The following is a 20,072-nucleotide window of genomic DNA, read 5'->3' on the forward strand; positions in this document are numbered from 1 at the left end:
CAATGTCTTATTCATCGTGTTCCCCATGGTTTTGTTTTATGCACTTTTATTTGTAACCTTTTTTCCTCCTGTTTGGTTTTGTTGTTGTTGTTTTTTGCTGTGCCACGCAGCTTGCGGGATCTTAGTTCCCTAACAAGGAGTTGAACCTGGGCCACAGCAGTGAAAGCGCCAAGTCCTAACCCCTGGACCACCAGGGAATTCCCGTTCCATGGGGTTTTGCAGGTGTAGGCCTAAGGAATCTTTAGTGTAATGCATTCATTGAAAACATGTTTATGAAGTACTTACTATGTGATAAGTATTGTTTTGGTATAGAGATGAAAGACAAGTCCTCTAGAAACCTATAGTCCAGTGCAGTGGTTCTCAAAGTATGGTCTGTGGACCTGTGGTGGTCCCTAAGACCCTTTCAGGTCAAAACTATATTGTAAAATACAAAGGCCTTTTTAAAAAAAATTCACTGTGCTGACATTTGCACTGATGGTACAAAAGCAATGGTGTGGGTTTAAATCGGGGAACTAGTACCAAACTGTACTAGTAGTCATTGTATTCTTCACTGATATACATTCACAGTTAAAAAAAAAAAGTTTAATTTCAGTGTACTTGATCAAACAGTAAACAATTATTTTATTAAATCTTATTTCTTGAATATACACTTTTTAAATATCCTGTTTGAGGAAATGGAAATTATGCATAAGGTACTACTGCTGTATATTGAAATAAGATGATTATCTAGAAGAAAACCACTCTAGTGATTAACTAATTAACTGAGGTACAAGCTGAACTGCTTTTTTTTTTTTTTTTTTTTTAATGAAACATCTTTACTTGTAAGAGTAAACTATTGACAAACTGTTATTCAGACTTGGATATTTGGAAGATATTTTCTTTAAAAATGAGCAAAGTGAGCCTGTCACTTCAAGGAAAACTGTTATGTGTTGCCAGTGATAAAATCCAAGCTTTAAATAAAAATCAGATTCTGGAAAACTTGTATTATCACTGTGACTTTGATGGCTACTTAATACTTAAAGACTTTTCTGATGATATTGATGGTGATATTAACAAATGTTACTTTTTGATATTGTTTAATGAAATGTGTCCACTGCATCACTTAGTTAATATACTTGAAATGATCAGTACATAATGTTACAAAATCATGTGTAGGTAGAAGATTGATTCAAAGTGCAAGGCAGATTGCCACATGTTTTTCTAATAAAGTCTGAAAAGTTTATTGATGTTCAGATTCCACATTGCAACTAATCTTTAGGAAACTACTACTTGTCAAATTTAGTGTACTATCAAAGGAGAATATCCACAGTATCTGAAAAGGATATTAAAATATCCTTCCCTTTTCCAGTTGCATATCTGTGTGACACTGACTTTCATATACATCAATCAAGACAACATAGTGCCATAGATGAAGTATCACAGCAGATTGAAAACTCCAGTTGTCTTTTACTATCCAAACATCAAAGACATTTGCAAAAATGTAAAACAGTGCCTCTTTCTCACTAATTTTTGTTTCTGAAAATACAGTTCTTTTAAATAAAAATATTTAGGTTAATATACAATGGATTTACATTGTTATTTTAAGATGAATTGACAATTTTTTTTTTTTTTTTTTGGCTGTGCGGGCCCTTTGTTGCAGTGCGCGGGCTTCTCTAGTTGCAGTGCATGGGCTTAGTTGGGGTATGTGGGATCTTAGTTCCCTGACCAGGGATTGAACCCAGACCCCCTACATTGGTAGTGCAGTCTTAACTACTGGACCACCAGGGAAGTCCCAACAAATATTTTTATTGTGGTAAAACATAAAATTTAGATTTTAACCATTTTTAACTGTACAGTTTAGTGGCATTAAGTACATTCACATTACTGTGCAACCATTATCACCATCCATCTCCAGAACTTTTTCATCATCCCAAGCTGAAACTCTGTACCCGTTAAACACTAACTTCCCATTCCTTCCTCCTCACAGTCCCTGGCTATTACCATTTTACTTTCTGTCTCTATGAATTTGACTATTCTAGATAGCTCATATAAGTGGAATCATACAGTATTTGTCTTTTTCTGACTGGCTTATTTTGCTTAGCATAATATCCTCAAGGTTTATCCATGTTGTAGATGTGTCAGAATGATCTTCCTTTTTTAAGGCTGAAGAGTATTCCATTATATGTACTACATTTTCTTTATCTATTCATTTATCTGTGGACACTTGGGTTGTTTAACTATTATGAATAATGCTGCTTTGAGCATGAGTGTACAAATATCTGTTCAAGTCCCTGCTTTCAGTTCTTTTGAGTATATATGTAGATTTGGAATTGTTGGACCATATGGAAATTCAATTTTTAATGTTTTGAGGAACTTCCATACTAATAAACAAATAGGTTTCATTTCTCTGTATTAGTTTCTAATACTGTAAATATCAGTAGATCTAATCTACATAAACAAAAGTAATCTTGGATCCTCAGTTATTTTTAGCAACTTTATTGGAGTATAATTGCTTTACATTGTTGTGTTAGTTGCTGCTGTATAACAAAGTGAATCAGCTATACGTATATATGTATCCCCGTATCACCTCCCTCTGGCACCTCCCTCTCACCCTCCCTATCCCAGCCCCTCTAGGTGGTCACAAAGCACCGAGCAGATCTCCCGGTGCTATGCGCTGCTTCCCACTAGCTATCTGTTTTACATTTGTCAGTGTATATATGTCAGTGCCACTCTTTCACTTCGTCTCAGCTTACCCTTCCCCCTCCCTGTCTCCTCAAGTCCATTCTCTACATCTGCAACTTTATTCCTGTCCTGCCCCTAGGTTCTTCAGAACCACTTTTTTTTTTAAGTTCATATATGTGTGTGTTAGCATACGGTATTTGTTTTTCTCTTTCTGACTTACTTCACTCTGTATGACAGACTCTAGGTCCATCCACCTCAATACAAATAACTCAATTTCGTTTCTTTTTATGGCTGAGTAATATTCCATTGTATATATGTGCCACATCTTCTTTATCCATTCATCTGTCAACAGACACTTAGGTTGCTTCCACGTCCTGGCTATTGTAAATAGTGCTGCAATGAACATTGTGGTACATGACTCTTTTTGAATTATGGTTTTCTTAGGGTATATGCCCAGTAGTGGGATTGCTGGGTCTTATGGTAGTTCTATTTTTAGATTTTTAAGGAACCTCCATACTGTTCACTTTACATTCCCACCAAGAGTGCAAGAGGGTTCCCTTTTCTCCACACCCGCTCCGGCATGTATTGTTTGTAGATTTTTTGATGATGGCCATTCTGACCTGTGTGAGGTGATACCTCATTGTAGTTTTGATTTGCATTTCTCTAATGATTAGTGATGTTGAGCATCCTTTCATGTGTTTGTTGCAAATCTGTATATCTTCTTTGGAGAAATGTCTGTTTAGGTCTTCTGCCCATTTTTGGATTGGATTGTTTGTTTTTTTGATATTGAGCTGCATGAGTTGCTTGTATATTTTGGAGATTAATCCTTTGTCATTTGCTTCATTTACAAATATTTTCTCCCATTCTGAGGGTTATCTTTTCATCTTGTTTATGGTTTCTTTTGCTGTGCCAAAGCTTTTAAGTTTCATTAGGTCCCATTTGTTTGTTTTTATTTCCGTTTCTCTAGGAGGTGGGTCAAAAAGGATCTTGCTGTGATTTTTGTCATACAGTGTTCTGACTATGTTTTCCTCTAAGAGTTTTATAGTGTCTGGCCTTACATTTAGGTCTTTAATCCATTTTGAGTTTATTTTTGTATATGGTGTTAGGGAGTGTTCTAATTTCATTCTTTTATAAGTAGCTGTCCAGTTTTCCCATCACCAGTTATTGAAGAGGCTGTCTTTTCTCCATTGTATGTTCTTGCCTCCTGTATCAAAGATAAGGTGACCATATGTGCATGGGTTTATCTCTGGGCTTTCTGTCTTGTTCCATTGATCTTTATTTCCATTTTTGTGCAAGTACCATGCTGTCTTGATTACTATAGCTTTGTAGTATAGTCCAATGTCAGGGAGCCTGATTCCTCCAGCTCTGTTTTTCTTTCTCAAGATTCCTTTGGCTATTCGGGGTCTTTGTGTTTCCATACAAATTGTGAAATTTTTTGCTCTAGTTCTGTGAAAAATGCCACTGGTAGTTTGATGGGGATTGCATTGAATCTGTGGATTGCTTTAGGTAGTATAGTCATTTTCACAGTGTTAATTCTTCCAATCCAAGAACATGGTATATCTCTCCATCTGTTTGTATCATCTTTAATTTCTTTCATCAGTGTGTTATAGTTTTCTTCATCCAGGTCTTTTGCCTCTTTAGATAGGTTTATTCCTAGGTATTTTATTCTTTTTGTTGCAGTGGTAACTGGAAGTGTTTCCTTAATTTCTCTTTCGGATTTTTCATCATTAGTGTATAGGAATGCAAGAGATTTCTATGCGTTAATTTTGTATCCTACTGCTTTACCAAATTCATTGATTAGCTCTGCTAGTTTTCTGGTAGCATCTTTAGGATTCTCTATGTATAGTATCATGTCATCTGCAAACAGTGACAGTGTTACTTCTTCTCTTCTGATTTGGATTCCTTTTATTTCTTTTTCTTCTCTGATTGCTGTGGCTAAAACTTCCAAAACTATGTTGAATAAATGCAGTGAGAGTGGGCAACCTTGTCTTGTTCCTGATCTTAGTGGAAATGGTTTCAGTTTTTCACCATTGAGAATGATGTTGGCTGTGGGATTGTCATATATGGCCTTTATCATGTTGAGGTAAGTTCCTTCTATGCCTACTTTCTGGAGAGTTTTTATCATAAATGGGTGCTGACTTTTTTTGAAAGCTTTTTCTGCATCTATTGAGATGATCATATGGGTTTTATCCTTCAGTTTGTTAACATGGTGTATCACATTGACTGATTTGAGTAAATTGAAGAATCCTTGCATTCGTGGGAAAAACCGCACTTCATCATGGTGTGTGATCCTTTTAATGTGCTGCTGGATTCTTTTACTAGTATTTTGTTGAGGATTTTTACATCTATGTCCATTAGTGATATTGGCCTGTAGTTTTCTTTTTTTTGTAACATCTTTGTCTGATTTTGGTATCAGAGTGATGGTGGTCTCATAGAATAAGTTTGGGAATGTTCCTCCCTCTGCTATATTCTGGAAGAGTGTGAGAGGGATAGGCATTAGCTCTTCTCTAAATGTTTGATAGAATTCACCAGTGAATCCATCTGATCCTGGGCTTTTGTTTGTTGGAAGATTTTAAATCACAGTTTCACTTCCAGTGCTTGTGATTGGTCTGTTTATATTTTCTATTTCTTGCTGGTTCAGTCTCAGATGGTTGTGCTTTTCTAAGAATTTGTCCATTTCTTCCAGGTTGTCCATTTTATTGACATATATTTGCTTGTAGTAATCTCTCATGATCCTTTTTATTTCTGCAGTGTCAGTTGTTACTTCTCATTTATCATTTCTAATTTTGTTGATTTGAGTCTTCTCCCATTTTTTCTTAATGAGTCTGGCTAATGGTTTATCAATTTTGTTTATCTTCTCAAAGAACCAGCTTTTAGTTTTTTGATCTTTGCTCTTGTTTTCTTCATTTCGTTTTCATTGATTGCTGATCAATCTTTATGATTTCTTTCCTTCTGCTAACTTTGGGGGTTTTTTGTTCTTCTTTCTCTGATTGCTTTAGGTGTAAGATTAGGTTGTTTATTTGAGATGTTTCTTGTTTCTTGAGATAGGATTGTATTGCTATAAACTTCCCTCTTAGAACAGTTTTTGCTGCATCCCATGGGTTTTGGGTCGTCGTGTTTTCATTGTCATTTGTTTCTAGGTATGTTTTGATTTCCTCTTTGATTTCTTCAGTGATCTCTTGATTATTTAGTAGCTTATTGTTCAGCCTCCATGTGTTTGTATTTTTTACAGTGTTTTCCCTGTAATTGATATCTAGTCTCGTAGTGTTGTGGTTGGAAAAGATACTTGATATGATTTCAGTTTTCTTAAATTTACCAAGTCTTGATTTGTGACTGAAGATATGATCTATCCTGGGGAATCTTCCATGAGCACTTGAGAAGAATGTGTATTCTGTTGTTTTTGGATGGAATGTCCTATAAATATCAATTAACTGCATCCTGTTTAATGTGTCATGTAAAGCTTGTGTTTCCTTATTTATTTTCATTTTGGATGATCTGGTCATCAGAGAAGGTGAGGTGTTAAACTCCCCTACTATTATTGTGTTACTGTCAATTCCCCCTTTTATGGCTGTTTGCTTTTGCCTTATGTACTGAAGTGCTCCTGTGTTGGGTGCATAAATATTTACAATTGTTATGTCTTCTTCTTGGATTGATCCCTTGATAGTTATGTAGTGTCCTTCTTGATCTCTTGTCATAGTCTTTATTTTAAAGTCTATTTTGTCTGATATGAGAATTGCTACTCCAGCTTTCTTTTGATTTCCTTTTGTGTGGAATATCTTTTTCCATCCCCTCACTTTCAGTCTGTATGTGTCCCTAGGTCTGAAGTGGGTCTCTTGTAGACAGCATATATATGGGTCTTGCTTTTGTATCCATTCAGCCAGTCTGTGTCTTTTGGTTGGAGCATTTAATCCATTTACATTTAAAGTAATTATTAATATGTATGTTCCTGTTACTGTTTTCTTAATTGTTTTGGGTTTGTTATTGTAGGTGTTTTCCTTCTCTTGTGTTTCCTGCCTAGAGAAGTTCCTTTAGCATTTATCATAAAGCTGGTTTGGTGGTGCTGAATTTTTTAGCTTTTGCTTGTCTGTAAAGGTTTTAATTCTCCGTCAAATCTGAATGAGATCCTTGCTGGGTAGAGTAATCTTGGTTGTAGTTTTTTCCCTTTCATCACTTTAAATATGTCCTGCCCCTCCCTTTTGGCTTGCTGAGTTTCTGCCAAAAGATAAACTGTTAACCTTATGGGGATTCCCTTGTATGTTATTTGTTGCTTTTCCCTTGCTGCTTTTAATATTTTTTCTTTGTATTTAAGTTTGATAGTTTGATTAATATGTGTCTTGGTGTGTTTCTCCTTGGGTTTTTCATGTATGGGACTCTCTGTGCTTCCTGGACTTGACTATTTCCTTTCCCATATTAGGGAAATTTTCAGCTATAATCTCTTCAAATATTTTCTCAGTCCCTTTCTTTTTCTTTTCTTCTTCTGGGAGCCCTATAATTCGAATGTTGGTGCATTTAATGTGTCCCAGAGGTCCCTGAGACTGTCTTCAATTCTTTTCTTTCTTTTTTCTTTATTGTGCTCTGTGGTAGTTATTTCCACTATTTTATCTTCCAGGTCACTTATCCGTTTTTCTGCGTCAGTTATTCTGCTATTGATTTCTTCTAGAGAATTTTTAATTTCATTTATTGTGTTGTTCATCATTGTTTGTTTGCTCTTTAGTTCTTCTAGGTTCTTGTTAAATGGTTCTTGTATTTTCTCCATTCTATTTCTCAGATTTTGGATCATCTTTACTATCATTACTCTGAATTCTTTTTCAGGTCGACTGCCTATTTCCTCTTCATTTGTTTGGTCTGGTGGGTTTTTACCTTGCTCCTTCATCTGCTGTGTATTTCTCTGTCTTCTCATTTTGCTTAACTTACTGTGTTTGGGGTCTCCTTTTTGAAGACTGCAGGTTCATAGTTTCTGTTGTTTTTTGTTTCTGCCCCCAGTGGGTAAGTTTGCTTCAGTGGGTTGTGTAGGCTTCCTGGTGGAGGGGACTGGTGCTTGTGTTCTGGTGGATGAGTCTGGATCTTGTCTTTCTGGTGGGCAGGAATGCATCTGGTGATGTGTTTTGAGGTATCTGTGAACTTAGTATGATTTTAGGCAGCCTCTCTGCTTGTGGGCTGGTTGTGTTCCTGTCTTGCTAGTTGTTTAGCATGTGGGGTCCAGCACTGGAGCTTGGTGGCCGTTGAGTGGAGCTGGGTCTTAGCGTTGAGACAGAGATCTCTGGAAGAGCTCTTGTCGATTGATATTATGTGGGGCCGGGAGGTCTCTGGTGGTCCAGTGTCCTGAACTTGTCTCTCCCACCTCAGAGGCTCAGGCCTGACACCCGGCCTGAGCACCAAGCCACACGGCCAGGTACGTGGGGAGTTTCTTGTCTTTTGGGAAGTCTGAGGTCTTCTGCCAGCGTTAGGTGTTCTCTAGGAGTTCTTCCCCATGTAGATGTATTTTTGATATATTTGTGGGGAAGAAGGTAATCTCCATGTCTTACTCCTCTGCCATCTTGAAGGTCCTCCCAGATCCTCAGTAATTTTTAAGAGTGAGGGTCCTGAGACTTAAAAGTTTGAGAATCAGTGGTTTAGTGGAATGAGTGAAGTAGAGTGGTAGGTTAGGAAGTTACTACAATAGAGGAAAAGTTGGACTGGACTTTGCTCAGACAAGGATGACCAGGGCGGTAAGGAGAATCTGTCATATGAAGAGATCTTGGAGAACCTAGAAATGTATGTGACCTTGAGAAGCTTTCAGGGAAGACACAGTAGTTAAATTCGAATATTTGAAGATCTCTCACAGAAAAGTGATTCAGCATATTTTCTGTGACCTTGGGGTGGGTCGGGGGGCACACATGGTGGTGGCAGATGCTAAGGGGAATCAATTTTAGTTCATAATAAAGGATTTTCTAACAGAATAGTTCAAAGATGGAATTGACTAAAGGTGGCGAAAGCTAGCTTAGAGTTTCTAAGTGAGAGTTTCTAAGCTAGAAAATCCCTTGGAGAAGAGAGTCAGTCATTAAATGGTTAGTCGACCTAGAAGAACTCTATAGTCCCTTCTAACCCTGAAATTCTGTGATTCTTCAGGCACAGAAAGATGAAGCCCAGGATTGGCACAGTGGCATCATGAGAGGTGGAGAGGATGGGACATCTTTAGAGAGAATCAGAGGGTTTTTGGAACCCTTTTTGTAAACCTTCCTCTGCCTTGGTTTGTGCTTCATGAGTATTTAGCCTCAGTTTATCTCCTGGCTTTTTTGACCCCACCACGACTTCAGCCACTTTGCTTCTCCAGTTTCCTTTACTCACCAAGTTTAGAAATTTAAGATTGCCAGTGAGCAATGCTTTGGATTAAGCCTGTTCTGGTGGAAGTAGAACGAAACTGGATATGCGCCACCAGGGAAGCCCCCCAAGTGGTTTTAGAACTATGCTCTGTTATATCCAAGGATTCTGAAAACATTCTATTCACTTAAAAATACTTAATTTAGTCATTATATTAAGAAACAACACTCTTTCAAATGCATTGTTATATCAAATACTCCATAATCCACTATTGTGATTTCACATTAACTTGTTTCTGCATAGATCTTAGAGGAAGAATGTAGGGCGCGGTCAGCTAACTGCTACGCAGCAGGAAGCTGAAATAAGCTGAGTCATCCTTCCTGTGGCCACTGCGCTTGCGCTAAGTATACTAATGAGGTTTTAAAGTAGCGACCTATCCGATGCTGGCTCACAAATCGCACCATCGGCGAAAGCCAATCACAGAGCGACACATGTTCTTAATCCCTATATAAGCAGACTGCTCTAGGATTGCGGGGTCTTCCTTCCATCTTTCTTCAACCAAGCTGTGCTCCAATAAAGTGTGATACGAGAAGAATCTTGCGTGTGGCGGCTCGTTATTCTGCCGGTCAGAAACGGCTCGCCGCAGAAGAAAAACCAAAACCCTGTTTATTTCATCTCTTCATATGTTTGTTTGGACACTTAGAAATGTGTCATTGGTGAGGAAGGATGTAAATCTGCACTGATCTTTCCAAATATTTGGGCTTGCACATGTCTACTCATGGTACGTTGTACAAGTGAGGTAGTACTGCAGGGGGTATACAGTGACAGGCATGGGCCAGGCCGAGTGAAGGTGCATCTGCTCAACACGAGCCCCCATCCAGGTGCACTGCTGAGATATGCAACAACATCTGATGTGAGAACACGTCACATGGTAGTAATACTATGTGATGCATAGTTTCAGCAGTTCTAGGTATCAGAAGCCCTTTTCTGATGTTTGTATTTGTGATAAATACTTTTAGTGATTTGTCTTCAAAATAAAAAATTCCAGCTGCATACTTCTCTTTTGATTTCCTGCAGCAGTTTGTTTGGGAGTGCTGAGATTGCCAGGAGGGCTGTTAACAATGTAAACACCTATCTCTGTGAATCAGGATCTTTTTTTTTTATTGAGCAAATAAAACAAAATACAAAAATAAATTAGGTATTGAGACCATAGCAGAATAAAGCTGTGCCTTTTTAATGTTAATCATACCTTAGTCAATGAGAAAAGACTCATTGTTTTCATTGTCTAGTAGTATCACTTTCAACGTGTTTTATATAATTGGGTTCCGATAGGATTCAGATTTCATTTGAAAGAAAGGATTATGCTGCTAAAACATGTTTGAGAATTGCTGTGCCTTATCACGTTGCCCTCCTGTCACTGTCCTGCTTCTGAGTCTCAAATTTCTCAAGATTCTTACAATTAGCTTAGATGATTAATGAATTTTGATTTGCCTTTGATATCAAAAAGTATATCTAGGAGGACTTCCCTGGTGGCACAGTGGTTAAGAATCCGCCTGCCAATGCAGGGGACACGGGTTTGAGCCCTGGTCTGGGAAGATCCCACATGCTGCGGAGCAACTAAGCCCGTGCGCCACATCTATTGAGCCTGCGCTCTAGAGCCCGTGCACCACAACTACTGAGCCCGCCTGCTGCAGCTACTGAAGCCCGTGCGCCTTCAGCCTGTGCTCTGCAACAAGAGAAGCCACTGCTGTGAGAAGCCCGTGCACCGCAACGAAGAGTAGCCCCTGCTCGCCACAACTAGAGAAAGCCCGCGCGCAGCAACGAAGACCCAACGCAGCCAATAAATAAATAAATAAATTTATATTAAAAAAATGTATATCTAGGATATCTAGCAACTTGAAGTATTGAAAATGCTTAGGAGGAATAATCATTTTTTTCTCTTGAAATTCTTTAAATTTTGCTACTTCTGGGTCATTTCCAAATACAGACTTAGTAAAAAGAAAACCTATTTCCTTTTGCCTTGATACTGTTGAATAATAAGAAGGGTTTTGCAGCTTTTAAAATCCTAGGAATTACAGACTGGAAACCGGTCTCTTCAGTTAAACATAAGTTTTATAAAGTTCCTTGTTTATTTGAGGGGAAATTAGTTGAAAAGGATAGAACATGGTTTGGTCAATATAATTTTGTCAAGCAACAGTTAATGACAAGTAACACTTGGGATGCAGAAATGAAGACATGGTCTTGCCTTTGAATTTAAGAGTTAAAAAGAGAAATAGGTGAGCTGAAAATTACAGTGTAATTGGGTAAGTGCTCTCACAGAGGAATAGCATGTATTATTTGCAGGTAGCCAGTGAGGTAGTTGGGAAAGGAGGTGATATTTGAAGGATGTCTGGAAGTGGAAGCTAGTAGGTATTTGCCAAGGTGTTGAGGGAGCTCTTATATCTGAGGAAACAATATGAACAAAAGCCTGGAACCCTAAAGTATTTGACATTTGGGGTATCAGTGATTATAGCTCTCTGTGGCTAGAGTGTAGGGCGTCACGGAGGAGGTGTGAAAAAAGAGGATGTTGTTGGCTTGGTGGAGCAGCAGCTGATGAATTTGGAGAGATAAGTTGGTCTACATTGTGAAGGTCCCGGTGTGTGCTGTTGAAAAGTTTAGATTTCTTATATATGCTGTGGAGATCCACAGCCGAGAAAGACTTATGTTTTAGGAAGAAAATGCTGGAATATGGATTGGAAAAGGGAGAAATTGGTTCATTTATTCAATAAACATTTATTGAGCATCTACTATGTGGAAGTAACTATTCTAGGCACTTAAGATACAAAGGAGAACAACAAAAAAAGATATCTGCCCAGGTCGAGCTTACCACTTCTAATGTAGGGAGATAGTATACCAATAAACATAGTAAATAAATCATACAGTATACTAAGAGGCATAAATGCTAAGAAAGAAGAGAAAGTAGAGTAAGGTGGTGTGAAAATGCCAGGTGGGGGGTAGTTGCAATTTAAATAAGGTGGCAGCACTACTATATATAAAATAGATAACTAATAAGGACATACTGTATAGCACAGGGAACTCTACTCAATACTCTGTAATGGCCTATGTGGGAAAATAATCTAAAAAAGAGTGGAGATATGTATATGTATAACTGATTCACTTTGTTGTACACCTGAAACTAACACAACATTGTAAATCAACTATACTCCAATTAAAAACAAGAAGAAAGTACACATACCAGATGGGAAGCTGGCCATGTTTCTTCCTCCTTGACCTATAAACAGAAAAATCAGGTTGCCTTAATAAAGTGGGACTTTATTTTATTTTTTTTGTGGTACGCAGGCCTCTCCCCGGGGACTTTATTTTATTTTATTTTATTTTATTACGGTACGCGGGCCTCTCACCGTTGTGGCCTCTCCCGTTGCGGAGCACGGGCTCCGGACGCACAGGCTCAGCGGCCATGGCTTACGGGCCCAGCCACTCCGCGGCATGTGGGATCTTCCCGGACCGGGGCACGAACCCTCGTCCCCTGCAGGTGGACTCTCAACCACTGCGCCACCAGGGAAGCCCTAAAGTGGGACTTTAGAATGGAGAGAAGGAATAGATTGGGAGGATGTATTTTTCTTTTTCCTTTTTTTGCCCTGTTTGTTGTAAAGTAAAACACAAACAGAAGCTACACAAAACAAATCTATAATGTAATGAATTATTATAAGATGAACGACTTTAAACAACCACCCTGGTAAAAAAGTGAAATGTTGCCAGCCACACCAGAAACCTCTCCATTTGTCACAACCCAATCACAAGTCCCTCCCTCCCAGAGGACCTGATTTTTATGGTAATCACTTTCCTGCATTTCTTGATAGTTTCATTAACCAAATGTATATCCCTGGATGCTCTGAGTTTTGCCAACTAAAAAAAGATTATTTGATATACCTTTTAAGTCTTTTAAAATCTACAGGCTTTCTCTCCTTCCTTTTTTTTTTCTCCCTTACAATTGATCAGCTGAAGAACTGGGCCGTTTGACCTTTAGGATTTCTCACAACCTGGATTTTTCTGATTACACACTCATGGTGCAGCTTGTATGACGTAGAAGTTGACAGTTGGACCCAGAGTCTTTGATCAGGCTCAGGTGCCATCTCAGTGACCACGACTATTGGCACTGGAGTCTTCTTTCATTGAGAAGCACATAATTGCTGGTTGTCTTTTTGCAAAGTTAATAGCTGTTTCTGCTCAATGCCTAGAATTGATTAGGGATTGCAAAACAGTGATATTCTAATTATATCATATCTGTTTTAGTTATTAGCTGGAATATTTTTATAAAGAGACATTTCCCATTATCTATTATTTGGTTACCAAGTGGTACAGTTCCTGTAGGAAAGGCAGGCTAGATAAATGCCTTTTCATTTATCAGTTTTCAAGGTAATAAGTTGGTTCCCTGTCATCCTCAATTTTTATTACTCTATCAAGTTTTTCTCCTCAGAAAGGGAGAAAGGGAGCCCTGGCTGGCCAGTTTCAAGAATTCATAGGTGCTAGGCTGCGCCAGTGTCTTCAGATCTCATCTGCTATATTGGATTAGACAAAACCCCTCCCATTGTCAGCTCCTGTTCTAAAATTAGCTCATCATATGTTCCAGTGAACACTTACTGGCTATTTCGGGGTTCTCCTCTTTTCATATCTATCAGATACTCCTCTGCTTTTTCCTGTGTAGATGCTAATACCATACAGGTTATGTGGCTGTTGGTTTGTCCACAACTGCTTATATTTTAGGTTTATGAGGAATATCTTATCACCAAGTTTGGTTGTAAATGTTTTCCATGGAATTTTGGTTTTGCTCTCTAGTTGCTTCGTCTGTTTTTATGTGGAGATCAGGAAGATTAAAAAAAAAAATCGCACTGCCACCAATGCCGTCTTCCCAGAAAGGGGTTGAATCGTAGAAGAATTAGAGTAGAATTGAGAATAACGAAAGTTTCTGAGTTGGAAGATTTGGTGAATGGTTATTTCATGGATGAGGATTAAAAATAGAAGAGGAGAAAGGTAGTAAGTGGAAGATAAGATCAGTTTTTGATTTCTTAGATTTAAAATGCTTATGAGATACCCTAATAGAAAAACCTTCTTAAAAAATATGCTTCTAGAATTTGATAGAGAGAGCTAGGTGATGAAAGATGAACACTTCAAAGGTAACTGAAGCCATTATAAGTTGGAGAAATTAGTATTTTTGGTAAAAATTACAGTGTGAAAAACCAGTAGAATAGAAATCATGCAATTGAAGATGAAAGAGACACTAATAAGCATTTGTGAGTGAGTAGTTTTATGTATTTTCCATAAATATGTACAACAAATGCAGGTTTACAGAGCAGCGATCCAAAGATGACACTGTTCAAAGCTCCAGTTATATGGATGCAACAGAGTTTTTGGTTATTAGGTGAATCCAGGTGCTATATATGCTAAGTATAATATTAAGAGAATGAATTTATAAAATCTGAGTATTTTTCCTATTAGAAAAATAGATGTTAAATGTTCATAAAAATAAAATGCTTAGGTGAAGATGTTAACTATTCATAAGCTACAAGATTTAATATTTTAAGTAGTCTATAGTATATTATCACAGGTCCTCTATTTCAAGAATGGGTGAAAAAGTCTTCTCTCTTATGAGCTATTCCAGATACTCCGATGCTCTGACCTCAAAATGGAGTTTTTAAATAGTGTGCACATTTGGACATTCCTTTTTAAAACTTTCATTAGCATTAAATATCATCCCAAATGACTTACTTTTGACCTCTGTCTTTTCCTTTCTTCTTTCTAAAATTAGGCCAGTCTTCAGAGACCTGAGATTAAACTTGAATCACTAAAAGAAGATATTAAGGAATTCTTTAAAATATCAGGTTTGTAAGTTGCTTTTTTTTCCTTCTCGGATTCTTTAAGGCAAAATAAGGAAATACTTTATTCTGAGGGAACACTGTATCCACAGCCAATTACTCAGCCAAAATTGTGTAACAGTCACGGGATAGGTTTCTATTTGGGGAGAATTAGAACTTTCAGATATTTCTGCAGAAATGCTGCAAAAATTCAGGAACACTGTGGGAATGACTGCTTTACATTAATCAGTTTTAAATACTGTTTACCTTCCTGGTCAAAATACATCCTGAATGTATTAAGAATCTCCATAGCTAAGTAACTTGACTTTTACCTTTCATTTGTGGCTTTTTTCCTTCTCTGCTTCTTTTCTCTCCCATGTTTCTTTTCTCTCCTCTTTTCTACCCTTTCAAAGAAAACAGAAGAAAATCCCAACTTTTTTAGAGCAAGCAGTTTAGCAGCCCTTGCACTGGGAACTGAGATATTAAGTGGTTTACTTGCCCGTATAAGTTCAAGTAGTTAGCAGCCAAGCGAACTGATCTGACTGATGGTGCCTCATAATAATCTACTTCTCTTGTTTAGGAGTTTAATGACTAGTTAATTGTCACGAATTACTTGTAATCTTTGTCAAGTGCCTGGCTGTTTCTTGCCCTTCCCTTGGCACATTTCTCATAGCTCTGGTAGTGCGATGGCCCAAGATTTTGGCATTCATTGAGTACCTTAACAGTGGAAGAAGGAAATATTCTTCTCATCTTAAGAAAATGGTGCCATAGTTTTATAAGAATAAATCATGTTGATGACTTTGCTACTTAGTGTTAGCCAAGGGATATTGGTAAATATATAAGAAATAATTCCTTAGTATAACACTTTACACAGCAACTGGAAGTTGATAAAGTTCTTTCACCAATGAATGTAATGTTAAAGTTTTTGTGAGATAAATTTAATTATGATGTATGTTTATTTTTAAAACTAATATGTTTGTATGTTTTACTCCTTTTTTTTAATAGGTTGGGAGAAGAAACTTCAGAATGCTGTGTACAGTGAACTGAGTGTGTGAGTTTTTCCTACCTATTTTGAGATACTCTTATGTTTAGCTGTATTTGCTTTGTAAGTAACGAATATAGTATTGCTATGTGTACTCAGTGTTATTATTTCTCATTAGTATTTAAATGGCATTTCAAGTAAGTTAATACTATTAAAAATTACAGTCTTGCCTGAGAATTAATAGGTGGGGTTTTTTATTGCCAACATTTTTATACTAATTCATTTATCCAGTGTAATTAGGAAATATGATATTTCTCATAAGTTAATATTTTGGATAATTTAAGCTTACCAATGTTCTTTTTATTGTTGCCATTTTGGATCTTATCCTTCTGTCTTTGTAAACTGATCATTTTAAACACAATTAACTCTTTTTTTAAAAAATTGGTGTCATTATTAAGAACATTAATGTGTTTATTTATCTGGATTTGTTCTCAGAGTCTGCTGAAGTGTACAGAACTATTTGTCATTACAAAAAATATAGATCCCAAATGTTAGCTTTTGTAGTTTATTTAATGTTCCATTATTCATCAGTTATTTATTTCTAGCACTATGCCAGGCACTGGGAATATAGCATAGAACAATGAACACAATTTCTGCCTTCATGGAGTTTATAATCTAACAGAGTTCTTAAGTCTTTTTTTCTTTTCTTTTCCTGCTATCAATGTGTCTCTAGCATTCTCTAGTTTCTCACACTCCCATTTCCAATTTGCTCCTTCTAATCTGCTGTTAACTGGGAAATGAGATAACCCAGTTTACCAGAATTGTCTGTAAAACAAAGAGACTCAGATGAATGCTTGTGGATTTGTGCTTAGACACGTTTTTGTTTTTTAAATTTATTTATTATTTTATTTTTGGCTGCGTTGGGTCTTTGTTGCTGCGCGCGGGCTTTCTCTAGTTGTGGTGATTGGGGGGCTACTCTTGGTTGTGGTGAACAGACTTCTCATTGCAGTGGCTTCTCTTGTCGCAGAGCACGGGCTCTAGGTGCGCGGGCTTCAGTAGTTGCAGCACATGGGCTCAGTAGTTGTGGTTCACGGGCTCTAGGGCGCAGGCTCAGTAGCTGTGATGCACGGGCTTAGTTGCTCCACGGCATGTGGGATCTTCCTGGACCAGGGCTTGAACCCGTGTCCCCTGCATTGGCAGGCATATTCTCAACCACTGCGCCACCAGGGAAGCCTGACACACATTTTTAAAATTAGTATTTGCTTCTTCGGTTATTGCTATCTTCTGAGTTGGTTTTTGACCTCTTAAATAACATCACATATAAAATGCTATCTATTAACTAAAGTTGATTGTGATCATGCCTTTGGTTCTAGTCACCAAAGGAAAAGACATTTATCATGACAAGTAAGGTTTCAAAATTCCCCAAATGTAGTAGAAATACCACGGGTTGATTAGACTAATATGGACATGCTGATTTGTCTCTCTGCCTGTTAAAGCTTGTAACTTCAGTGTCTTTGTCTCTGATATGGGCAGAATAAAAGCATCTGCTGTGTATAATTCCAAATATTAGATTTTCATCTGCGGAGATATTACTGATGATTGCTATTTTTGTGGCATAATGCATTCCTGAAAATTGTTCTATGAGACAGAGTGCCTTTTTACTTGCTGGCAGGGACAGCATTTCATTCATTGTCATATCTTTGATATCCTACATAATAGACGTTAAATAAATATTTTATTTTGAATAACTTGTTGAGATATTTGAAGGAGCCCAATAATACTACCTCTTTCCTCACTTGGGTTCTGAACAAATTGAGAAAATAAAATAAAATATAAAGGCAAATGGGGGATCAAAATTATACTTTTATTTGTGGTAAAGACTGGGTAGGAGGACATAGCTTAGTGCAAGAGCAAAATAAGCTGTTTAACTGAACTCTAGGCTTAAATAGACTTAACATTCTAGTTAAATAGCGTTGGTGAGTGTGTTCAGCTTAGTCTTCCAAAATTTAAAAGTTGGAGAAGGCATTAAACCTCTTCTGTGGTGTAGTGAGTAAAGCCCTGGAGAGAGGCCAAGAATGTTACGGTGAGGGAGCTCTTTTCATGTGGAAGGGCACATCTGGAGTGGGAAGAAGTGTTTCCTAACATAAGTCAGAAGAATAAAGTGGACTTAGCACATTCTGTTGCATTTTTCATTGGCAAAAACCACGATGGATAAGTAAAGAAAGCAAAAGTGAAGTAGAAATATTTATTGTTAAGTAATTGGAACTGAAAAAAAACCATACTCTCATTACTAATAGAAGTGTGGACATGTGAGCTCTACAGATCATACATGGAATTTGCTCATGTCATTTTACTTATTTTGGTAAACATTCCAAATATTTTAGTCAGTTTTTTTTTTTTTTTTTGTGGTACGCGGGCCTCTCAACGCTGCGGCCTCTCCCGTTGTGGAGCACAGGCTCCGGACGCGCAGGCTCAGCGGCCGTGGCTCACGGGCCCAGCCGCTCCGCGGCATGTGGGAATCTTCCCGGACCGGGGCACGAACCCGTGTCCCCTGCATCGGCAGGCGGACTCTCAACCACTGCGCCACCAGGGAAGCCCTAGTCAGATATTTATTTAACAAATATAGCAGAAAATTTTCTGTGTTCTGTTATTACATGAAACTTGTAACTCTAGCCCAGGTTAGTTCTTCCCACTTCAAAACTGCCTACTTTGTTTAACTATTATTGTGTTAATAACCACTTAATATTATGTTGATGATAATTTACATTGATTGAATGCTTATTTTATGTCCAGCACTGTGGTAAGCACTTTTAGGTATTACCTTGTATTAGGTAGTCTTTATAACCACCCTATGAAGTAGAATTTATAATTATCATCATTTTACAGAAGAGAAAAATGAGTCTTAGACCACTTAAGTAACTTGCTGAAGATCATATAGCTTGTAAATGGCAGTGCTAGGGTTTCACCTCTAGCTGTCTGATTCTAAAGCCATACATTTTACTACATTTCACATATACAGTAAATCCCCTACATATGAACCTTCAGGCTGAGAACTTTCAAAGATGTGAACGTGCCTTCGCATGTCCAATTACATAAATTAGTTCACGTGTCTGGCATACATTGTCACATGCATGCATCCTCTACAACTGGTTGTGCTTTTGTGTACTTTACTGTACAGTACTGTATACTGTATAGAGTACAGTAGTACAGTATCTTTATTTCAAGCTAGATCTGCAAAAGGACAACTTCATTGAACTCCTTGCTGTGCAACAAGAGGAGCTTTCTAATGAAGACCTGATGTAATTGGAGGCCCAGGGAAAGGACGAAGAGAGACAAGAGGAAGAAGAGATAACTGAAAAGCCGAAGAGATTCACGACATAGGAAACGGCAAGAGGATTTTCTTTATTTGAGGAGGCACTGTTAGTTTGTGAGGCACAGGACCCGAACATAGAATGGTACACGAAGGTTGCAGCAGCCGTTCAGAATGCAATCCAGTGCTACCGTGTCATCTTCGATGAGAAAAAAAGAGCTACTACCCAGACATCACTGGATCGGTTTTTCAAGAGAGTAGATAGAACTGAATCCAGCAAGGAACCAGAACCTGTGCCGTCAGTGTCAGGCATGAGTGAAATTGCAGCTTGCCCTCCATCTCCTATTGCTGACAATCCTTCAGCTCTACCATCTCCCACCTCCTCTCCCTCCTCCAGTCAGTAACTCTTCTTGCCTGTTCACTCGATGCCAGACCCTGTATGCCAGCTGTTGTACTGTACTACTGTACTTTTCAAGGTGCTGTACTGTTAAGATTAAAAATGTTTTCTTTACTTTTTGTGTTTGTTTTTTATGTATTATTTGTATGAAAAGTATTATAAACCTATTACAGTTTGGAACTATATAGCTGATTGTATTAGTTGGGTAGCTAGGCTAACTTTGTTGTTCTTACCAACAAATTGGACTTACGAACGCACTCTCGGAACAGAACTCGTTCGTCTGTAGGGGACTTACTGTATTTACATCTTGTTTCTTACCTAGATTAAAAGTGTTCTGAAACAAGAATTATGTCTTACATTTCTTTGAGTATCTCCTATAGCATCAAATAAATGACGTTGAATCAGCAAGTAGTTACTGAGCCACCCACCAATGCTGGCGCAAATAAATATTTGTTGAATTGAGGACACTTAGTACAACTGTTAATCCTAAACTTACTGTAAAGATTTAGAAAATGTACCGATTTCTTTGTGTCCTATTCTTTACTGTATTTTGTGTAGAGCAGTTTATAA

General features: G+C 37.7%; 1 protein-coding gene across 5 annotated transcripts in view; it reads left to right on the forward strand.

The window, feature by feature from the left end:
* The window catches only part of TBC1D19 (TBC1 domain family member 19), a 197,611-nt gene that overhangs the window by 17,565 nt on the left and 159,974 nt on the right, over positions 1-20,072 (forward strand). For 4 of the 5 annotated variants that reach the window (XM_073805135.1, XM_033856908.2, XM_019928045.3 and 1 more), the window contains exons 2-3: positions 14,768-14,840; positions 15,819-15,864. The exons of the other annotated variant lie outside the window; for it this stretch is intronic. In XM_073805135.1, the coding sequence (XP_073661236.1) occupies positions 14,768-14,840; positions 15,819-15,864 (119 nt within the window). The remainder of the gene's footprint in view (positions 1-14,767; positions 14,841-15,818; positions 15,865-20,072) is intronic. 5 annotated transcript variants of the gene reach the window in all.

This window comes from Tursiops truncatus, chromosome 5 (genome assembly GCF_011762595.2).
Source record: "Tursiops truncatus isolate mTurTru1 chromosome 5, mTurTru1.mat.Y, whole genome shotgun sequence".
In the NCBI taxonomy this organism is placed as follows: domain Eukaryota; kingdom Metazoa; phylum Chordata; class Mammalia; order Artiodactyla; family Delphinidae; genus Tursiops; species Tursiops truncatus.